Source organism: Biomphalaria glabrata, chromosome 5 (genome assembly GCF_947242115.1).
Source record: "Biomphalaria glabrata chromosome 5, xgBioGlab47.1, whole genome shotgun sequence".
In the NCBI taxonomy this organism is placed as follows: Eukaryota; Metazoa; Mollusca; class Gastropoda; family Planorbidae; genus Biomphalaria; species Biomphalaria glabrata.
In genome coordinates this window covers 37,946,581-37,963,918 of record NC_074715.1, presented here as the reverse complement: position 1 = coordinate 37,963,918, position 17,338 = coordinate 37,946,581, and the positions used below count along the sequence as shown (strand labels likewise).

The window sequence follows — 17,338 nt, the reverse complement described above, 5'->3', positions numbered from 1 at the left end:
GACTTGGGAGAAATCTCTGGTCCCAATAAATATTTTTCCTGTCAGCCATTAGTTCATCAACTATAAAATTAGACTGAATTTCTTTTCAAATGAATTCCCCCCACCCACCCAAGTTATTAAACCTTATCGTTGAATTGAATATGTTTGGCAAAGTAAAGAATCAAACAACACGTAGAGCACTATACGGCTACACGTTTCAGGTGAATAGATTTGGCACATTTTCAAATAAAATATCAAATGAAACAATGTACTTCCAAATGAAATCGCCTGCCAGTTTAGTCCTGTGTTCTTTTTGGTCTAAACGATAAATAAATATGTGTCATTTACTGCTTGATGACATTTCGACGGCAAGATCAGTTTTATATAACATGTATAAATGTAATTTTCTTCTTTCTGTTTTATTCAGAATTTCGTTTATTTTTAATGGCATTACTTCACCTTCACCTATCCCCGAGCCTGTAGGACGGTTGGGGAACCACACAAGATTAGTCGACCGTCTTTCTCCATTCCACTCTGTCTTTTGCCTTAGAACCTATTTCAAAGGCATTATTTTATGTTGTCTTCCCATCGCGTCCTCTGTCTTCCTCATCTTCTTTTCCCTGGTATTGTCCCATGAAGATCTTTGCGAGCCCAAAAGACCTTTTAATATAGCCATAGAACTTTAGTTTGCGTTTATGTTATTTAGTTCCTGTCAAATACGTTGAATTTGAAGGCTTGTTATATACATTTGTCTGAGCTACTTTTTATTGTTTATTTGACACACACACAAATGATCTAACGCACCTCTTGGAAGATATCGATACAGTTTGGAATGAAGCATCAATCTGAACTAGGAAAGGAATTCTTTTATTGTGTCAACAAATCATCACGTTACACAGTGCTACACACCCACACACACACACCAACCCAGGCACGTTACACTGAGTTACACACCCACACACACACACACCAACCCATGCACATACTCACACTTGTTCACGCGAAACACGCGCTCAAGCGAATGCCCAAATCTGGATACAAAATACATCTATTGTGGCGTTTATTGTGGCCTCCATTCCAACTCGGCTGACCGCGTACAGACTACTTGCCCAGACTATCAGCCGCCCTCTGTGGTCCGCCCTCTCTACCTGGTCTCAGATCTGGACAAAGGCAATCTGTAAATATAAATTTAACTTATGCAAGGCGTCATATCAAGCTCGTGTGAATATAGCAAAATTTACTCCCGAAACAAAAAATGCAAAACTCGGATAATGCACTGAAATTTCCTAGAGATGGATTATCTTATCTTGTCTATCTTGTGGCTAAAAAAAAAAGTGCATGATCTTCTGGCAGCCTCTTCTTGATTGGAATACGTGAAAGGATACGTCTACTCTCGGTGCACTGGGTCAACTTGGAGGACAAGGAACCAAGAAGAGAATAGATTTCCTCTTTTATAAACCTGGATTGATTTATAATGAAATAGTAACGCCTGTCCAGCGATTCTTATAATGGTAACACTACTGTAAGACTTCTCTTGTTTCCCCCCCCCCCCTTTTTTCTCACTATTGAAAACACGCTTTCACGCCTCTTCATCTTGCGACCCCAGCATGTGAAACTATAGCTTCAAATAGAGGTTCTAGAAAATTATTGAAGTCATTGTTTTAAACAAATGTTTACATTGCCTCTATTACGGCAACAAATAGACAAATAGTACTTCAGACCATGACACGCCTTTGTGTTTTCTTTGCAAATGCAGTACTTAAAGCACCGTCTAGTTCTTTTATTTTAAAACATAGTTAGGTGCTGAAAGTTACAAACTGGTTTCGTAGCAACGTCTAAAGATGATATTAACTAATGATGTTTCAGGTTTTCTATTATCAAGTCATGACTCTGGCAATGTTTTGTTTTGCTAGCCTCATATGATATATTTAGAAGAGACCATGCCCTTTGGTACAAATTCCCGCAGCTTTGTGTGCCATATTTGTAACAGAGTCGTAAATATGAATAACACTTCAAATACCTGTTTTTTATTTTTATTCATTAGTCACCGAGTTTTTTGCTTTTTTTCTTGACTATGCTGAGGTGGGTGAAGAGGGGTAGGTATAACAAAATTAACCTTTTTGTTGCAGGCATAGAAAAAAATGCAATATAGATGTGTCAAAATAAGTTATGTCCCGTGTATCTATAAATAACTGGCATTGGGCACGTGATCTATTGTTGGTGTATTTAACAGTGCTGCCAGACCTTCGTTTCAAAAAACAAAGCCTACCTACTATTTCACATTTTAAGTTAGCTCATCAACAAACTTGTTTTGTGTGTAGATGTGTGTGTGTGTGTGTGTGTTTTAATTTTAATACAATAAAAGAATATTCAAATTCTAGAAAACCAACTTTGGATTGATATTTAGATAATAAGCTTGAAAACAATATTTTTTTAATTCGCATTTATACTTACAAACACTGGAAAACACTAATTTAAAAAAGTAAATTTTGTTTTAATGTAAATTAATTTTGAAGCCTTAAACCATTATATATCTATGTATATATTATATATTGTCTAAACAATACAAATTATATACTAGCTAGTTTAGGAACTTTTAAAAAAAAGTTACAGAAATTACACTTTTCGAAGAGAGGCAAATCCATAAAGAGAATGTACTATAGGAGGATCTGATGAACAAAATACAATATGGCATCTTGGCCATTGTTTACTTTGTCTAATTATTTTGTAAAACTCACACCAATCACACCTATCAAAAATCGTACTCATTTCGTTTCCTTTCGGTTCCATTATACCGCCTCCTTTTTTTTTTTTTCTATTCATATCGCTTTCTTATCTTTTTCACCCTCACTTAATTTTGTAACGTACAAAACGTAAACGGGATTTTAGAACTGAAACCAAGATGACCTAGGTGAACTTTTGGTGGGGACCATCAGGAAGCCAGAGAGAAAGCCATACGACACTGCAATCACTACAGTGCCACATAGTTTCAAGTGAACCTCCACTAGGGGTATAGTTACGTCACTAGAATGTTGTGCTCTACCGTACAGACGTATTAACCAAATCTGGAGCCGCCATACCAAATCTAAGGGAAGATAAATCTATGAAACCTGGTTTCCTCCCTTGTCATAGAATTGGCCATTATTCATAGCCTCCCTCCCCCCAAACGATAAAAAAAAAGAAGTTTAGATTTATCACACACACACAGGCATGCACGCACACGCTCGCACGTTTAACTAGAAAGACGCCAGTAAATTCTGATTAAGACAATGAGAGTTGTGTTTTCTTGTTTCTGCTCTACACAGTTGGGATGTAAATTATTTACTGGCAAACATTTCCTTTCTTTTTTTTTTATTACACGTGGTTAATTAAATTATGGAGAGTTGGGATATTAATGGGCTGTTCTCTTGGTTTTAGGCAATAATCTAAAACTTGGTTTGGAGTTGTTGTTTTTTGGTCGCATTTCTTTAGAAAGGGAGAAAGTAAGATTTGTATTTATTTATTTTTCACTTCGACAAGAATTTTTTTTTTTACTAGTATCATTATGTTTTGGGGAGCAAAAAAGATTTTAAGAATAACTGCGCTTTTCTCCTTACAGAGTGTCTCAGTGCGTGACCTCCGTGAGGGTGCCGCTCAGTGTCTCTGGTTCAAATCAAGGTCCTTAGAAAGATGAACATTATGAAACTGAACTTGTTATTAAAGCTTCACCTTTACGTTTCCATACTTGTTAGCTGCAGTCACTTACATTTCTAGGCGTCAACTTTGTATAAGTTGTTGTATTTAGTCTTGTAGACCACACATTACTGCTAACCCTAACACTGTCAGACTATATGCTACACAATCATAGAACAAGATTTTCTGTCGTTGACAAAAACAGAATCAAGTATTTGCTTCTAAACACAAGAGAGTGTATATCACGTGAATTGTGTTCCCATTTAGTGTCTAGGCTACGCTCCTAGAACTCGTTACAGTACCTCGATGTTTTGACTAACCAATTCGCTCGCGCTTCTCTCTTGTAAGTCTCCGTAAGAATTTTACTTTTTTTTTTCTTCGTTATGCGAAAGCAGATAAGCTCAGCATGGGGTGGGCTGACTCTTGGAGCTAAGAGATGAGTTATTAACTCCACTTGAGCTTTGGCATTCACGGATGCCGCCACCGACATGGCCTGACACTAGACGTTTCGGCTGAGTTCCTGAGAGTGTGTGCTGTACATGAGCGCGTGTCGCTGCTACACACTTTGTGTGCTACTCGAGGTGTGTACTTTTTTTTTTGTTAATTCACTGCAGTCTGTAGCCCCTTACCCCCTCCCTGTATAAAAAGAGAGACAGTTATAGTTTAATAGGTTAAGGGTATTGAAAAACAAATCGCCACTCCCCCCCCCTCCATTCAACAATTCTACATTTGCCCTTGCTATGTACTAACTTATTACTTTCTCTGGCGTAAATCCTTTATAGAGTTTAGATGAAAATTTGTCCCTTAATAGCGGTCAGTCATTCAGTAAGCTTTTCACGCTTGTATCTACATTTGGAGGCGCGGTGGATGAGTGGAAAAGTGCTGGGGGGGGGCTCTGAGTCCACCCAGCTCTAATGGGTACCTGACATTAGTTTGGTAAAAAGTAAAGGTTATTTTGTCGTTGTGCTGGCCACATGACACTCTCGTTAACAGTAATCTTTACATCATCTGCCATATAGATCACAAGGTCTGAAATAGGAACCACAAATTTAGATTCAATTCATGTCGGCAATTGAGATGGAAGAAATGGAGAAGCGTAAAAGCGGGGGTGGGGGTGGGGGGGGTCACTCATCTCGTGTCCCATTTTGTAACATATTTCTGTTTGCACTTTGTCCTTGGTGATGTCTTTGCTAACTGACCTCGGAATATCACACGTCGACTTGCATAACTTAACCATTCATCCTACAGTGCCATCATTTGTGACTATGGAAAGAAGGCAACAATAATACAATTAGTATTGATAAAAGCTTTTTTTTAAAGGCTATTAATGGTAAATGTTTAGTTTTAAACTAATTACACGTACACACATTTCACTATCATCATGCGCCAAAAAAAAAAAAGTCCGAATGGTCAGAAGTCCGGAATTCCATTAGCTTCTGTGGTCAAATTTCTTAATTCCTTAGCCGGCCTTGCAACAAAGAAACATTTCCTAAGCTTTTTTCTAGTGCCGTGTAATTTTATTGACAATATTCTTTTAAAACAAACGTCATTATAATTTGAACGATGTTTAATCTAGATTTACTTCTTGTGTCCTGGGATGGTGTCAGAGGTGGGAACTGTGAGTGTAAGAGCCAGACAATGGCTCCCCCATGTGACTTGTCACGTGAAACGAATCTCTTTGCTTTCATATGTAGTGAACACAGACACGAAATACAATTCACCTCCGTGAAAATATGAGAAACGTTAATGCGCGGGCTGACGAGAGAAACAATAAGCAACTCACTAATTAAATCATTAATTAATATTAATGAGCGTCTACGTGTGAGGAGAGATGGGGGCCCGGTGCAACGCCTTGCATCCAGAATCCGCTCAATACCGCTTCCATAGGCGGCAATCGCTGGATGTAATTGGAACCCTAACCATTAGCTGATGACTTGCATTCCACTTCCGGTCTCGTCTAGAGTCTGCTCCTCACAAGACAGACGTGAAAGGGAGGGGGGGGGGGGAAAGTAAATTAATGTCAGTAAGCTTCACACTGAACACCACTTCCTTGGGAATGGGGGTGTGTTAGTGGGGTGTGTGGTTGAGAGAGAAGCATGCACTATTTGTGCTCTGTTTTTATTGCCTTCTTTATGTTTTCGGCTATAAAACTTCTAAAAGTTCTGGCAGATAGAAGGAACCTGTCTTGAAAGTTCGTGATCAGTTTTATAGGCTTTAACAACAATCTCCATGCACCTACCATGTGGATCCCGCTATGTCCTACTGGATCTACATTGTGCTACCTTCATGTGACATGAACCAGATAGAGGAATCCGCTAGAATCAAGCATAAAGCTGTGTATTGTCTCTGGCATTTTTCGTCTCGAGAAACGATTTTTTCACTTCGCAACTTATATATTATATTATATTATATTATATTATATTATATTATATTATATTATATTATATTATATTATATTATATTATATTATATTATATTATATTATATTACCAACAATGCTGAGGAGAGAGATACCTCTATAATTGTTGCAATCACTCCGATCTCCTTTGTGTTTATATATTGTGACTATATTCTATATTTGCGTCGGGCATGTCCTGTGAGACATATGCACGGCAGGCCTACACGAATATATTTCCTTCTGTCTCTTGCAAAAATATATTAAAATACAAAGTATAATTTCAGTCTTATGCTACACCACACAAAAAAATGTCTATCCAAATTAAATTTAAAAAAAAAAAGTGCACAAATGTTATTGCTAACCAAAGTATGAAGTATAACTATCAATTCTCATTAGTTTCAATGGTGTGAGAATACATTCAACATTCACGATACCGTATTGAAACTGTTACATGATGTGAAGAGAAACATACAACTCTAAGACAACAAAACATGAAAAAAACAACATAGAAACATCTTACATTGATATTTAAAACATCCAATGTAGATATGTCAATAGCAAATGTTGGTAACTGAAGCCGAAAATATTGGTGCTTAAAATAGCTAATGGTGATAGTTCAAAAAGCAAAATGTCGAAAGTTAAAACATCAAATGTAGAGACTCCAGAGATGTTATGTTGATATTTTAACATCAAATGCTGCTGAAACGTTGATACTTCAAACATTAAATAATGATTTTAAAAAATATCAGATAGGCCTAATAATAATAATACTTCTGAGACTCCACGCATCAATTGTTAATACTTTAAATATAAAATTTTGATACTTTAAATAGCTGATGTTGATACTTCAAATTCTAATATTGATCTAATTTTGATCCTTCATCTTCCCCATTGCGTGTGGTATACCCCCTGTATGCTTAGAACGCCAGGGCCCATGGTAACATACTGAGTCTAACATTCTATTTCTCCCAAGCGTCTCTGGAATCTGACATTCCACGCAGGCGATGAAATCGAGGTCCACGATTCCGGCTGTCTTGTACACTTACGTCAATGTCTCTTCTCTTCTTTTCGAAATGTACAACTTTATTTTAACCTTTCAGTAGGTGAAGGTCGTGACCTTGTTTATTGAAATCCGGCTTCTTGTTGTTTTCTCTTGTTAATAATAAGCTGTCCATATAAATTTGTTAGATGGAGACTCAGCCTTCTCCACCCCCGGCTCTGTCTCATTACCCTTAATCTGTATCTCTGCGTCTCTCCTGTTTACCACTTTCTACCCTCGCTTCGTCCGCCATTAACTTATTGAGTTTATTGTCGCTTGCGTAAAAGTAGTGCAGCTTGGAAACCCTTTTCACTGCGAGAGAACACAGGCTCTTCACACCAAAGTATCACTACATACACAAGGTCATACAGGATGTGCCACGAGAGCCATATGAAGTCTCCTTTAACAATGCAGTTATCGAACTTTTCAATCGCTATTTTAACAAATTTTAGGGGCATTGGTAAGTTGACCTCTAAGTGCAAAGAGGATTTACGGTTAAAGTTGACAGCATCTAAATCTCTAAAAGGAATCGATCTCAGAAAAAAATACAAATGTCCACTCGAAATAAGTTCAAAACTACTTATATTAACCCTTTGCATTTAGAATCTTATCTTATAAAATAAAGACGATTAAGTCCTAACCGTCATGCATCTAGTCATGCCTACCAATGGTCAGCTATCTCAAACAAAAGTTGATACACGTGTATATTTTAATACGAAATGGAAATGAATACTGTATTTTTAGATTCAATTTTTACCGACAGTTCCAAAGCTCAGTAAGCTAGATCAGCATTTACGTAAATGAAAAGGAAAGGTGTTTCTATTTCTATAAGTATTCATCAGTAAGTAATGCTCCATCTCTGCTTTGTTTCAAGACTTTCAATCTACGATTTGGGAATCTGCATACACCATTTGAAAATCCCAGACCTATAGATCGGCAAGAAGCCTCAGAAATAGTTGCGTTCAAGTCTTTAACAAAAAAAAAAAAGAACATAAGTGAAACAAAGACTATTTATTATTTGAATGTTTGTAACCTCGAAATATAGTCGTACACTGACCTATGCAATCATCGTTTTTTTTCTTTTATTAAAGTCGTTCAGATTTGTAACCAACCAGAGAAGAGTTTCAAATTTTCTCTGCTATACAAGGATGTCTTGAACTGAAGGAGCCGCAAAACGCTACAGAATTTGTAGACCCGCCCCCCACCTTTTTTCGATGCCACAATGCAGTTTTACCTTCGTGAATTACCCTTTAGACGCTCCGATGAAAACAAGATGTCGAAGAAAACGTATTTTTTTATTTCCTTTTTAACTTTAAGTCTTTAACTTTGAACCTTAAACTGTCCTCTCTTTCCACAGTCTAAGCCTTTCGTTGTTCTCTCTCCACATCAACCTTCAATTTTATATTCTTTACTTCAGGTTGAAGATTATCAACGCCCAGGCATCAGATTCTGGGGTCTATACCTGCAAGGCATACAACATTGAGGGTTCTAAAGAAACAAGTGCAGTATTGACGGTCATGAATGGTGAGTACTTCTGATCAATGGCTTCTGCGATTAGCTTGAGTCATACTGATTTATAAAGTCGCTTTATCAAATGACGTGTTGGAATATATATACATATATATATATATATAGAGAGAGAGAGAGAGAGAGAGAGAGAGAGAGAGAGAGAGAGAGAGAAGAGAGAGAGAGAAAGATAGATAGATAACAAATTAGATAATTATGCTTTGTTTGTTCCTTCTGACAGCGTCACCTCCCCCGTCTGCCGGTGGAAAAGGCGGGAATGACGACGACGATGATATCGGTATCACCAAGGACAAAGGAGACGGAGAGTAAGTGTGTTTCGGTTATTTCCCATGTCTATTTGGAGTATTGTGACAGATGATGGGAGTTACATCCCTTGTTCTAGTCCTCGGGATGTCGACCTAGTGCTTGTCTTGGCTCCAAACATGAACGAATGACCCAACTAGGAATACGACCCAACTAGGAATACGAAAGATATTTTTTTTAACCGGAACCTACAGTATAGGGAGGTATTGCGGTAGCGCGATGGTTCGATACTCAAACTACCATGTCAAGAATACGATGCGCGCGCATACCACACCAGGAAACACAAAGATTGTTATTAAAGAACAATCTGACAATTATTAGATTAGCCATTTCAATAAGATATGCCTTGCCAGTGAAATATGCCATATCATTAACGTTTGCCATGTCAGTGAAATGTGTCTTGTCTTTGAGTTGTGCCATGTCAGTGAAATGTGTCTTGTCTTTGAGTTGTGCCATGTTAGTGAAATATGCTTGTCGCAGAGTTGTGGCATGTCAGTTAAATATGCCCTGTCATTGGTTTATGCTGCATTAGTGAAATGTCAGTGAGATGTGCTATTTCAGTGAGTTGTGCCATATCAGTGAAATATGAGGTGTCATTGAGTTGTGTCACGTCAATAAAATATGACATGACAGTCAAATATGCTTTGTCATTGAAATATGCCAGTGAGATGTGATGCCATGTTATAAAGATCTGCCATGTCTGTGAGGTGTGCTTGTAAGTGGGATCTTTCGTGTGTGAGAGAGAAAGTGTGTGTGTGTGTGTGTGAATGAAACAGAGAGAGACTGTGTGAGAAAAAGAGTGAGTGTGTGTTTGTGAGAAAGGTATTTACAGAGAATGTATGTGTTAGAGAGATAGACACACACACACACACACATACATACACACAATGGTATGGTCTGTGTTATATGACTCTCCTAGCTAAGACCTAAGTGGAGCATGAAACTTGTTAGTAAGTAATTCACTTTGTTTAGACTAGTAGATCTACTCGGAACAGATAAATAGATCTTCTAAATATGTCAACACACACACACTTCACTTGGATACTATTTTTTTATGTCTTCAAAAGCACTTCTCTCATGAAGTTACTTCCCCCCTTGAAGAGCCCCATCGTTGGAAGCAAACATCACAGACAACTTGTTTCATGTGCTTTGTGTTCAGTGCTTATGTGTGCTTGTGCTAACGATGAGATAATGTCATGATTTAAAAATTAAAGAGCATACAATAGCAGTAACTGAAATTCTGATAACTTTAGTTTTAAAAGAGAAATATTAAAAAACAACAACAACAACAACAAAAAAAACATTGACAATTGTAACAAAACTATCAACAAAATTCAAAGTTTCCTTGGAATTTAATGGAAAGGAAGAACGGAAGCTTGGTATTCAATTATATATCAAAATTTCTTTTTATAATCATATATATATAGTCTGAATAGATCATGCCTCAGTTTATTGTGATTGCCTGACTAAGTCGATACACGGCCGCCTCCCACTCATAAACATTTGTTGGGACAACTTAAATTCCATCTGCTACTTTAAAGAAAGTCACCTGTAACTATAGCTTATATTAAGCAGCAGCCCCCCCCCCCCATCTTATATGAAGCAGCAGCCCCCCCCCCCCCCCCCCCAGATATATGAAGCAGCAGCCCCCCCCCCCCCCCCCCATCCTTTAAATCTTGAGAACTTGTGCGTGCGCTAGCGGTGTGAGACACATAACATAAGGTCTACATCAACAGCTGGCGCCTGGCAGTGAGAGGGCCCGGTGAAGAGATCTTCCCTCGTTGACTCTAAGACTCGCAGCCCACCACTGACAGCTCGTGTAAACTTGCAAGTCACCGGGGCCCCCACGCACTGAAGCTTGCAAGACCTCCTGTCTAGAGGGTCACCTTTTGACCGAAGTCCTAAATGGGAAACAAGTTGGAAAGAGGTTGATAAAAAAAAAAAGACGGTCAATAGCCGTGACTACAGACATATGTCCACGTGACCACAGACATATGTCCACGTGACTACAGACATATATCCATCTTTCCAGAAGGCGAAGAAATACACCAGTCCTAGTTGTGTATGTGTGTCATTAGCATTCAATGTTCTATGAAATCTGGCAAACATTAATTTCAGCAGCCTAGTGTCTCCATATGCCCAGCTAATACACTCAATACAAACCTTTAAATCACTACCTACACACAAACACATTAAGATGACCACCTTGTATTTACCAATTCCAATTCATTTTATCTCTCAATAAATGAAAGAGTGACAAAGAAATGGCAGTAGACCTATAAACACCGGCGCTATGCTACAAGAAATAAAAACATGAGCCAGGAATAGGTTTCATTTAATAATACGAAATAGATCGTATGCAAGGTCATAGGTCTCGCTTTTTATTTCTGTTACGAGCAGATGAGACTCTTAATCATACACCAACAGACTCATCTATAATAGGTTATAAAGACTTGAATCTTGATAAACAAACAGTACTATGTCAATCCTTATCTTCCTCTTTCAACACGCATGCGCACCATTCGACATTCACACTATGGTGCGCACGTAACAATTTCTTTCTTTTGACTTATCGAGGAATCGAATGAGAGAGATCTATTTCAGATCAAATAAGATAATTTTATGGGTCCAGACACATGGAAGGTTTGACTACAGTTGTCCACCCCAGCATCACTACTATAACAATAGATGCAATAACAACATTCATACACTACCGTGCACACACACTCACACGACCTGCTCGTTATAAATCAGGCTTCTATTTACTACAAGTGACCTTGAAATATCCTGGCTGAAAGAGGGATATAGGAGTTATTAAATATGACTGTTTCAGCCTTAAGGGAGAGGAGCCGACCACTTCGTCAAGATCTGATTTAACTACGGTTTAACGGGTGCGAATTGTCATTTTTTTATGTTCTGGAAAGACATCTTTCGTGAAAAAGTTCTTCAGTTACATTGCTGAGTTTGTAATCTATAGGTGTTTTAAATTATTTACATATATTTCTATTTTGTAGAAATTATGTTATAGACTTTTGTTTAGAACTCTTTTAACTAGACACCTCTTTGAACAGGAAAGTTTTATTGATAGAGTGAGAGCCTCTGTCCTCTTCGGAACAAGACAGTTCTATAGAGTGAGAGCCTCTGTCCCTCTCGGAACAAGACAGCTCAATGGAGTGAGAGCTTCTAAAACTCTGTTTCATTTAAATCCAATTTGTTTTGGTTTTCCTTTGATATACATTCACAGGAAGTACGTTGTATCAATTAGTCAATCTAAAAACAACGAATTTAAAGAGAATCTTATCCATTTTTTTTAAATAAGTATGACTAGGCTTTCACAATGTCGGTCTTGCCTTGTGCCTGAATCAAGTTAGGCGTAACAACATTTGTCTATTTCCTAGACCCCTTTCAATGTAAACACATACACAAACCTCTGTTCCCTTCCAACGTTCGACACACCGCAAACAAATTTACATACGATAATTACATCAGCTCAATTTAATTAACACAACAATAAATTCATTCAGGCCAGGATTTTTTTCTCTTTATTTACTCTTTTTGTCCTGCTGTCAAAACGTTTCTACTCCCCACTCACCCCCCCCCCTCACACCCCTCTTATTTTTCCTTTCACATGCCTGCCTCCTGTTACAGATACCCATTCTCTCTCTCTCTCTCTCTCTCTCTCTCTCTCTCTCTCTCTCTCTCTCTCTCTCTCTCTCTCTCTCTCTCTCATGTGGTTTCATACCTGACACGGAATCATAGGTGTGTCATAAGATGGAGAAAAATACACATTGGAACTCTCCACTCTTTGAACCTGTTGTCAGTTTTCATTTTATCTTCATTTTGGCGTGGTCACGGTAACAAGTGGAACATAGTCAAGAATTTAATTCGGGAGACTGAAAGCTACAGAGATTGGAATAACAACTGTAAAATCATTTTCAAAATATACACACAAAAATGCTAAGAAATAAAAAAAAAATGACGGTCTAAGAATATTTTTTACGATTCCTCTTATCAGATACCAAATTCATGGGTGGAACCTGGGTGGACACGCATCTCGAAAACGGCTCAATTGATTTTCCTTGAAATGTGACAGTTTATTTATATTTTTGAGAAAAAAATTACTAGCTAAATGGCCACACAGTAAACTTATTTCTATGACATTTAGGCTTTTAACTTATCGTTTGGTCATTTGATGAACAATTAATTGCAAAATCCACTCCTTGGAAAACTTTTCTGTATTTACAAAAAAAAATGTGTTTAAGATTCCGTGATTCCGTTTCTATATCTATTGTCAATTAAAAACGAACAAGATAAAGATTTGAAAACAAAAGATCTAAGGACTTCCTAGAACAAAAACAAATGTAATGGTAGACATTTTGTAGCACCTCCTTTAGCACCTCCTTTAGCACTTGTGGTTGGTGATCAAATATCAAAGCTTGCTGTCATGTGCTGAAATGTCAAAGCTCTGTGTCACCTGTTTTATGTCGCAGTCAGAAGGGTTATAAAGAATAATGGCATGCCTTCAATTGACGTCTGACGCTGTGCAAAAATCGTGTACAAGAGAATAGAATTCACTTGTAGGCATGTTTTTTAAATATTTGTTTTCATGTCATTTGTTACTTTTGTTAGATACACCGCCCCATGATTGATGTTTGTTTTATTCGTGGTATAGAAAATAGAAAAATAAAGTCCTTAACCTCGTTTTATGTATCCATTTGTAATCCCTTTGTTAGCTGTCTGAATGTGCAGGTCAACAGTCGATATAATGTAGCTGTCTGAATGTGCAGGTCAACAGTTGATATAATGTAGCTGTCTGAATGTGCAGGTCAACAGTCGATATAATGTAGCTGTCTGAATGTGCAGGTCAACAGTTGATATTTAACTGTCTGAATGTGCAGGTCAACAGTCGATATAATGTAGCTGTCTGAATGTGCAGGTCAACAGTTGATATTTAACTGTCTGAATGTGCAGGTCAACAGTCGATATAATGTAGCTGTCTGAATGTGCAGGTCAACAGTTGATATAATGTAGCTGTCTGAATGTGCAGGTCAACAGTCGATATAATGTAGCTGTCTGAATGTGCAGGTCAACAGTTGATATAATGTAGCTGTCTGAATGTGCAGGTCAACAGTTGATATTTAACTGTCTGAATGTGCAGGTCAACAGTCGATATAATGCAGCTGTCTGAATGTGCAGGTCAACAGTTGATATAATGTAGCTGTCTGAATGTGCAGGTCAACAGTTGATATTTAACTGTCTGAATGTGTAAATTATATTTGCAGTTTTAAAAAATGTATGCATGGTATTATTGTTTCTCAAACCCATTCTAAAGATTCATATATAATGCATTTTCTATTTCAATTAATAAGGAGGTGGTGTATTTATTTCGGGTGCGGTATGATAGCATTTCTTAACCTTCGTCAGGAACTTGGTTATTGACATCTGGCTTAATTGTAATTTTTTTTTATAGCTTTATGTTTTGCAGACATTGTTATTGGAAAGTTATTTACCAGTTTGGCTTATGATTAAAAAAAAAAGAACAAATAAATTCACAAAATTGCCGACTTTATGAAAAATAATTATGTGAGCAAATCTGCGAATCTGCAGTGGACAGTTAAAAGCGGACTAGGTGTTAAAGTTGGTTCTGGCATTACCATCAAAACGGCCCACATTTTTCATACGTCATAACTCAATTGGCAGTAGCCCCACCGGCCCATCGGGTCACGGCACATCGGGGATTTGCCTATGTGATCAGTCCACCTCGGGTGCGGGTATTTTATAGTTAATTTGTTTCTTTGATATAGAAGCAACTAAATGAAATAGAATGTACAGTTTCAATCAATTACTGAAATGAGAAAAGGCGGTAAATGTTTACAATGGACAATGAAATAAAAACACACACACAGGGAGGGAACGAAGGACGAGGTGTGAACAAAAAGCCATTTTCAAGCCGAGGAAAGATCGAGTTTATTTAGTCTTCGAGGATCACAGACTTTCATGCACACGTCAAGTTGCGACTTCAAAGTTGGTTTTCGTAAAGTGGCTAGAAGGAACTCCTACTGTTGGGTTCGCATCAGGGCATGCTGGGAGAAATTCTGGTGTGATTCCTGATTTGGCTCAACATAATGAGTCAGAGAATCCATATAGGTTGGGTTTTTCTTTTCAAAGAGTGAGGTGTACAATTTCAGGTGTGGTTCATCCTTAAATCATTATTGTCTGTTGAAATGACCCCACAATTTGTTTACCTTATTATTATTTTGTCAAGTTGACATTGTCAAGATGAAATTTGTTACATTAGTATTGTCGGTTTATTCTTTCTATTAATTCGAGTCTGTTCTCTTTTTAGATACTTATGCAATGTATGTATTTTGTGAGATTGTCTTTCCGAAAAAATTTTCTTAATATTTTATATGGTCTCTAGTTATGAAACAGTCTCATGGTTTACGTACATTATCGTATTTTAACTTAATGCTAAATTTTATACCTGGTCACAATACACTGATAGCACTTTAAATATTGTCTATTATTATCAATATTGTTATTGTTATTATTATTATTATATATTATTGTTATTATAATAATAATTATTATTATGTTAGAAACGAAGGAGTATTCGTTCTCTGGCACTGTCAGGGTTGTGTATCGACTGAAACAAAGTACATCGTAGTCCATTTATCAGTATCCACTGAGGAATTTTGTGGTGATGTGGCAGGTCTGCAGCAGTACCACCACATTATTATTATTATTATTATTATTATTATTATTATTATTATTATTATTATTATTATTATTATACAAGAATGAACAATTGATGACCTCGAACCAAACTACACAATCAGTCGGCTTCTACGTTTCTTTAATGGGTCTATTTACTCCAAACATTCCCAAAGATTTACCTTCCCTGTTCTTAAAATACTTCCGTAGCTTATAGACGCAATGATCACAAGTTATGACATCTATCAGACATTTTTTGACATCCTTAGCACATGACATTTCAAACTACTACCTTTGCTGACCATGCACACTACATCTGAGCCCATCACTCAAACTACCTAAGCAGGCCGTGCCCGTCGAGCAGCAAGTAAACTCCCAAAGAGATTATCGTTAGCAGAAGTCTAGGCTAAAGTAACTAATGGATGCGGAGTTTTACTCTGCTGATCAGACTTCCGACCCTAACCGGCTACGTCTGCATCCTTCCCGGCACCCTCTCGGGCAAATAGCATTTAATGACGATTAAATAAATGTTTACTCGGCCTGTAGGCGAGCCCGATGCGGTTAGTTTTCCATCTGGCTTCTAAACTGTGCCATTCATTCACATTATATGTCGCTGGATTGTTAAGAAAATCTTCGGACATTGGTAAACAATTGATTTTTTTTCTGTAGACAAGTCTGCATTCTGTCAAGAAAAACGAAGAAGATTTAATCAAACTCACATTTTATTTTAGACTTGAACACCCTCCCCACCCCCCTTTTTTTTCTCTTTTCCTCTTTTTTTTTTTAAATATTTCAACAATGCTTCTCAAAGTGCTAAATATTTTAAACTGAAAGTCAATTCTTTTCACTGCTGTTTAAACATGCCTTACAATTGAGAAGTGATGCCATAATCTGAGGATCAGAAAACGAAGTGTCTCCTGTGTCTGCATGGTACCTGACATTTTAATGGCCTCTAGTTTTTTCCCTGTATAGTTTACTACTAAACGTGAACTTAGTAATGAAGTCTCTAATGGGAGGGACTTGTACCTTTGGTAGCCATGGTAACCAATGTTTGTTTATAATGTTTACAGTTTTGCATTACTTGCACTAGAGCATTGTTTAGACATTTTTATTCAATGTGGCCAAGTCAAACGGAAAGGCAAGCCTTGTTTTCCATATTTGAGACTTTAAAAAAAAACAACACTATGCAAATGATTGACTACCAACAGCAAATGCAAGACTTACGCCACAAAACACGTTGATAACTGAACATGTTTAGCCTACCACTGCACAACCTATATCAACTCACTCGGTCTGTCTGTTTGTCTGTCTGGTAACAAATTTGTACACGTTATTTCTCCCACATCCACTCTCGGATCAAGTTGAAACTTTAAACTATTATTTATAGCCCCTAAAAAACATGAATCAGTTTGAAAAGAAATTAGTCAAGTAGTTACTGGTGATTATTTATTTCGCTTGATACCAACAAGGGAATTTAATCCTAAAGTATTCACAGATACGGATAAATATGTAAGGTTTCATCCCATTAGATAATTGAACACGGTGTTTCTCCCACACCCAGTCTCGAAACAAGTGGAAACATGAAACAAAATTTATTGTACCGGGAAAAAAAACATGAATCATTTTTTTTTTGATTAAACAATCAGTCCAATATTGGTAATTAACTATTTTGGTTGATATCAAATAATGGAGATAATCTAAATATT

General features: G+C 37.2%; 1 protein-coding gene across 10 annotated transcripts in view; it reads left to right on the top strand.

The window, feature by feature from the left end:
• LOC106059290 (inactive tyrosine-protein kinase transmembrane receptor ROR1-like) overlaps positions 1-17,338 on the top strand; it is a 348,350-nt gene that overhangs the window by 311,772 nt on the left and 19,240 nt on the right. For all 10 annotated transcript variants that reach the window (XM_013216882.2, XM_013216876.2, XM_013216872.2 and 7 more), the window contains 2 exons: positions 8,506-8,612; positions 8,836-8,920. In XM_013216882.2, coding sequence (XP_013072336.2) covers positions 8,506-8,612; positions 8,836-8,920 — 192 coding nt within the window. The remainder of the gene's footprint in view (positions 1-8,505; positions 8,613-8,835; positions 8,921-17,338) is intronic.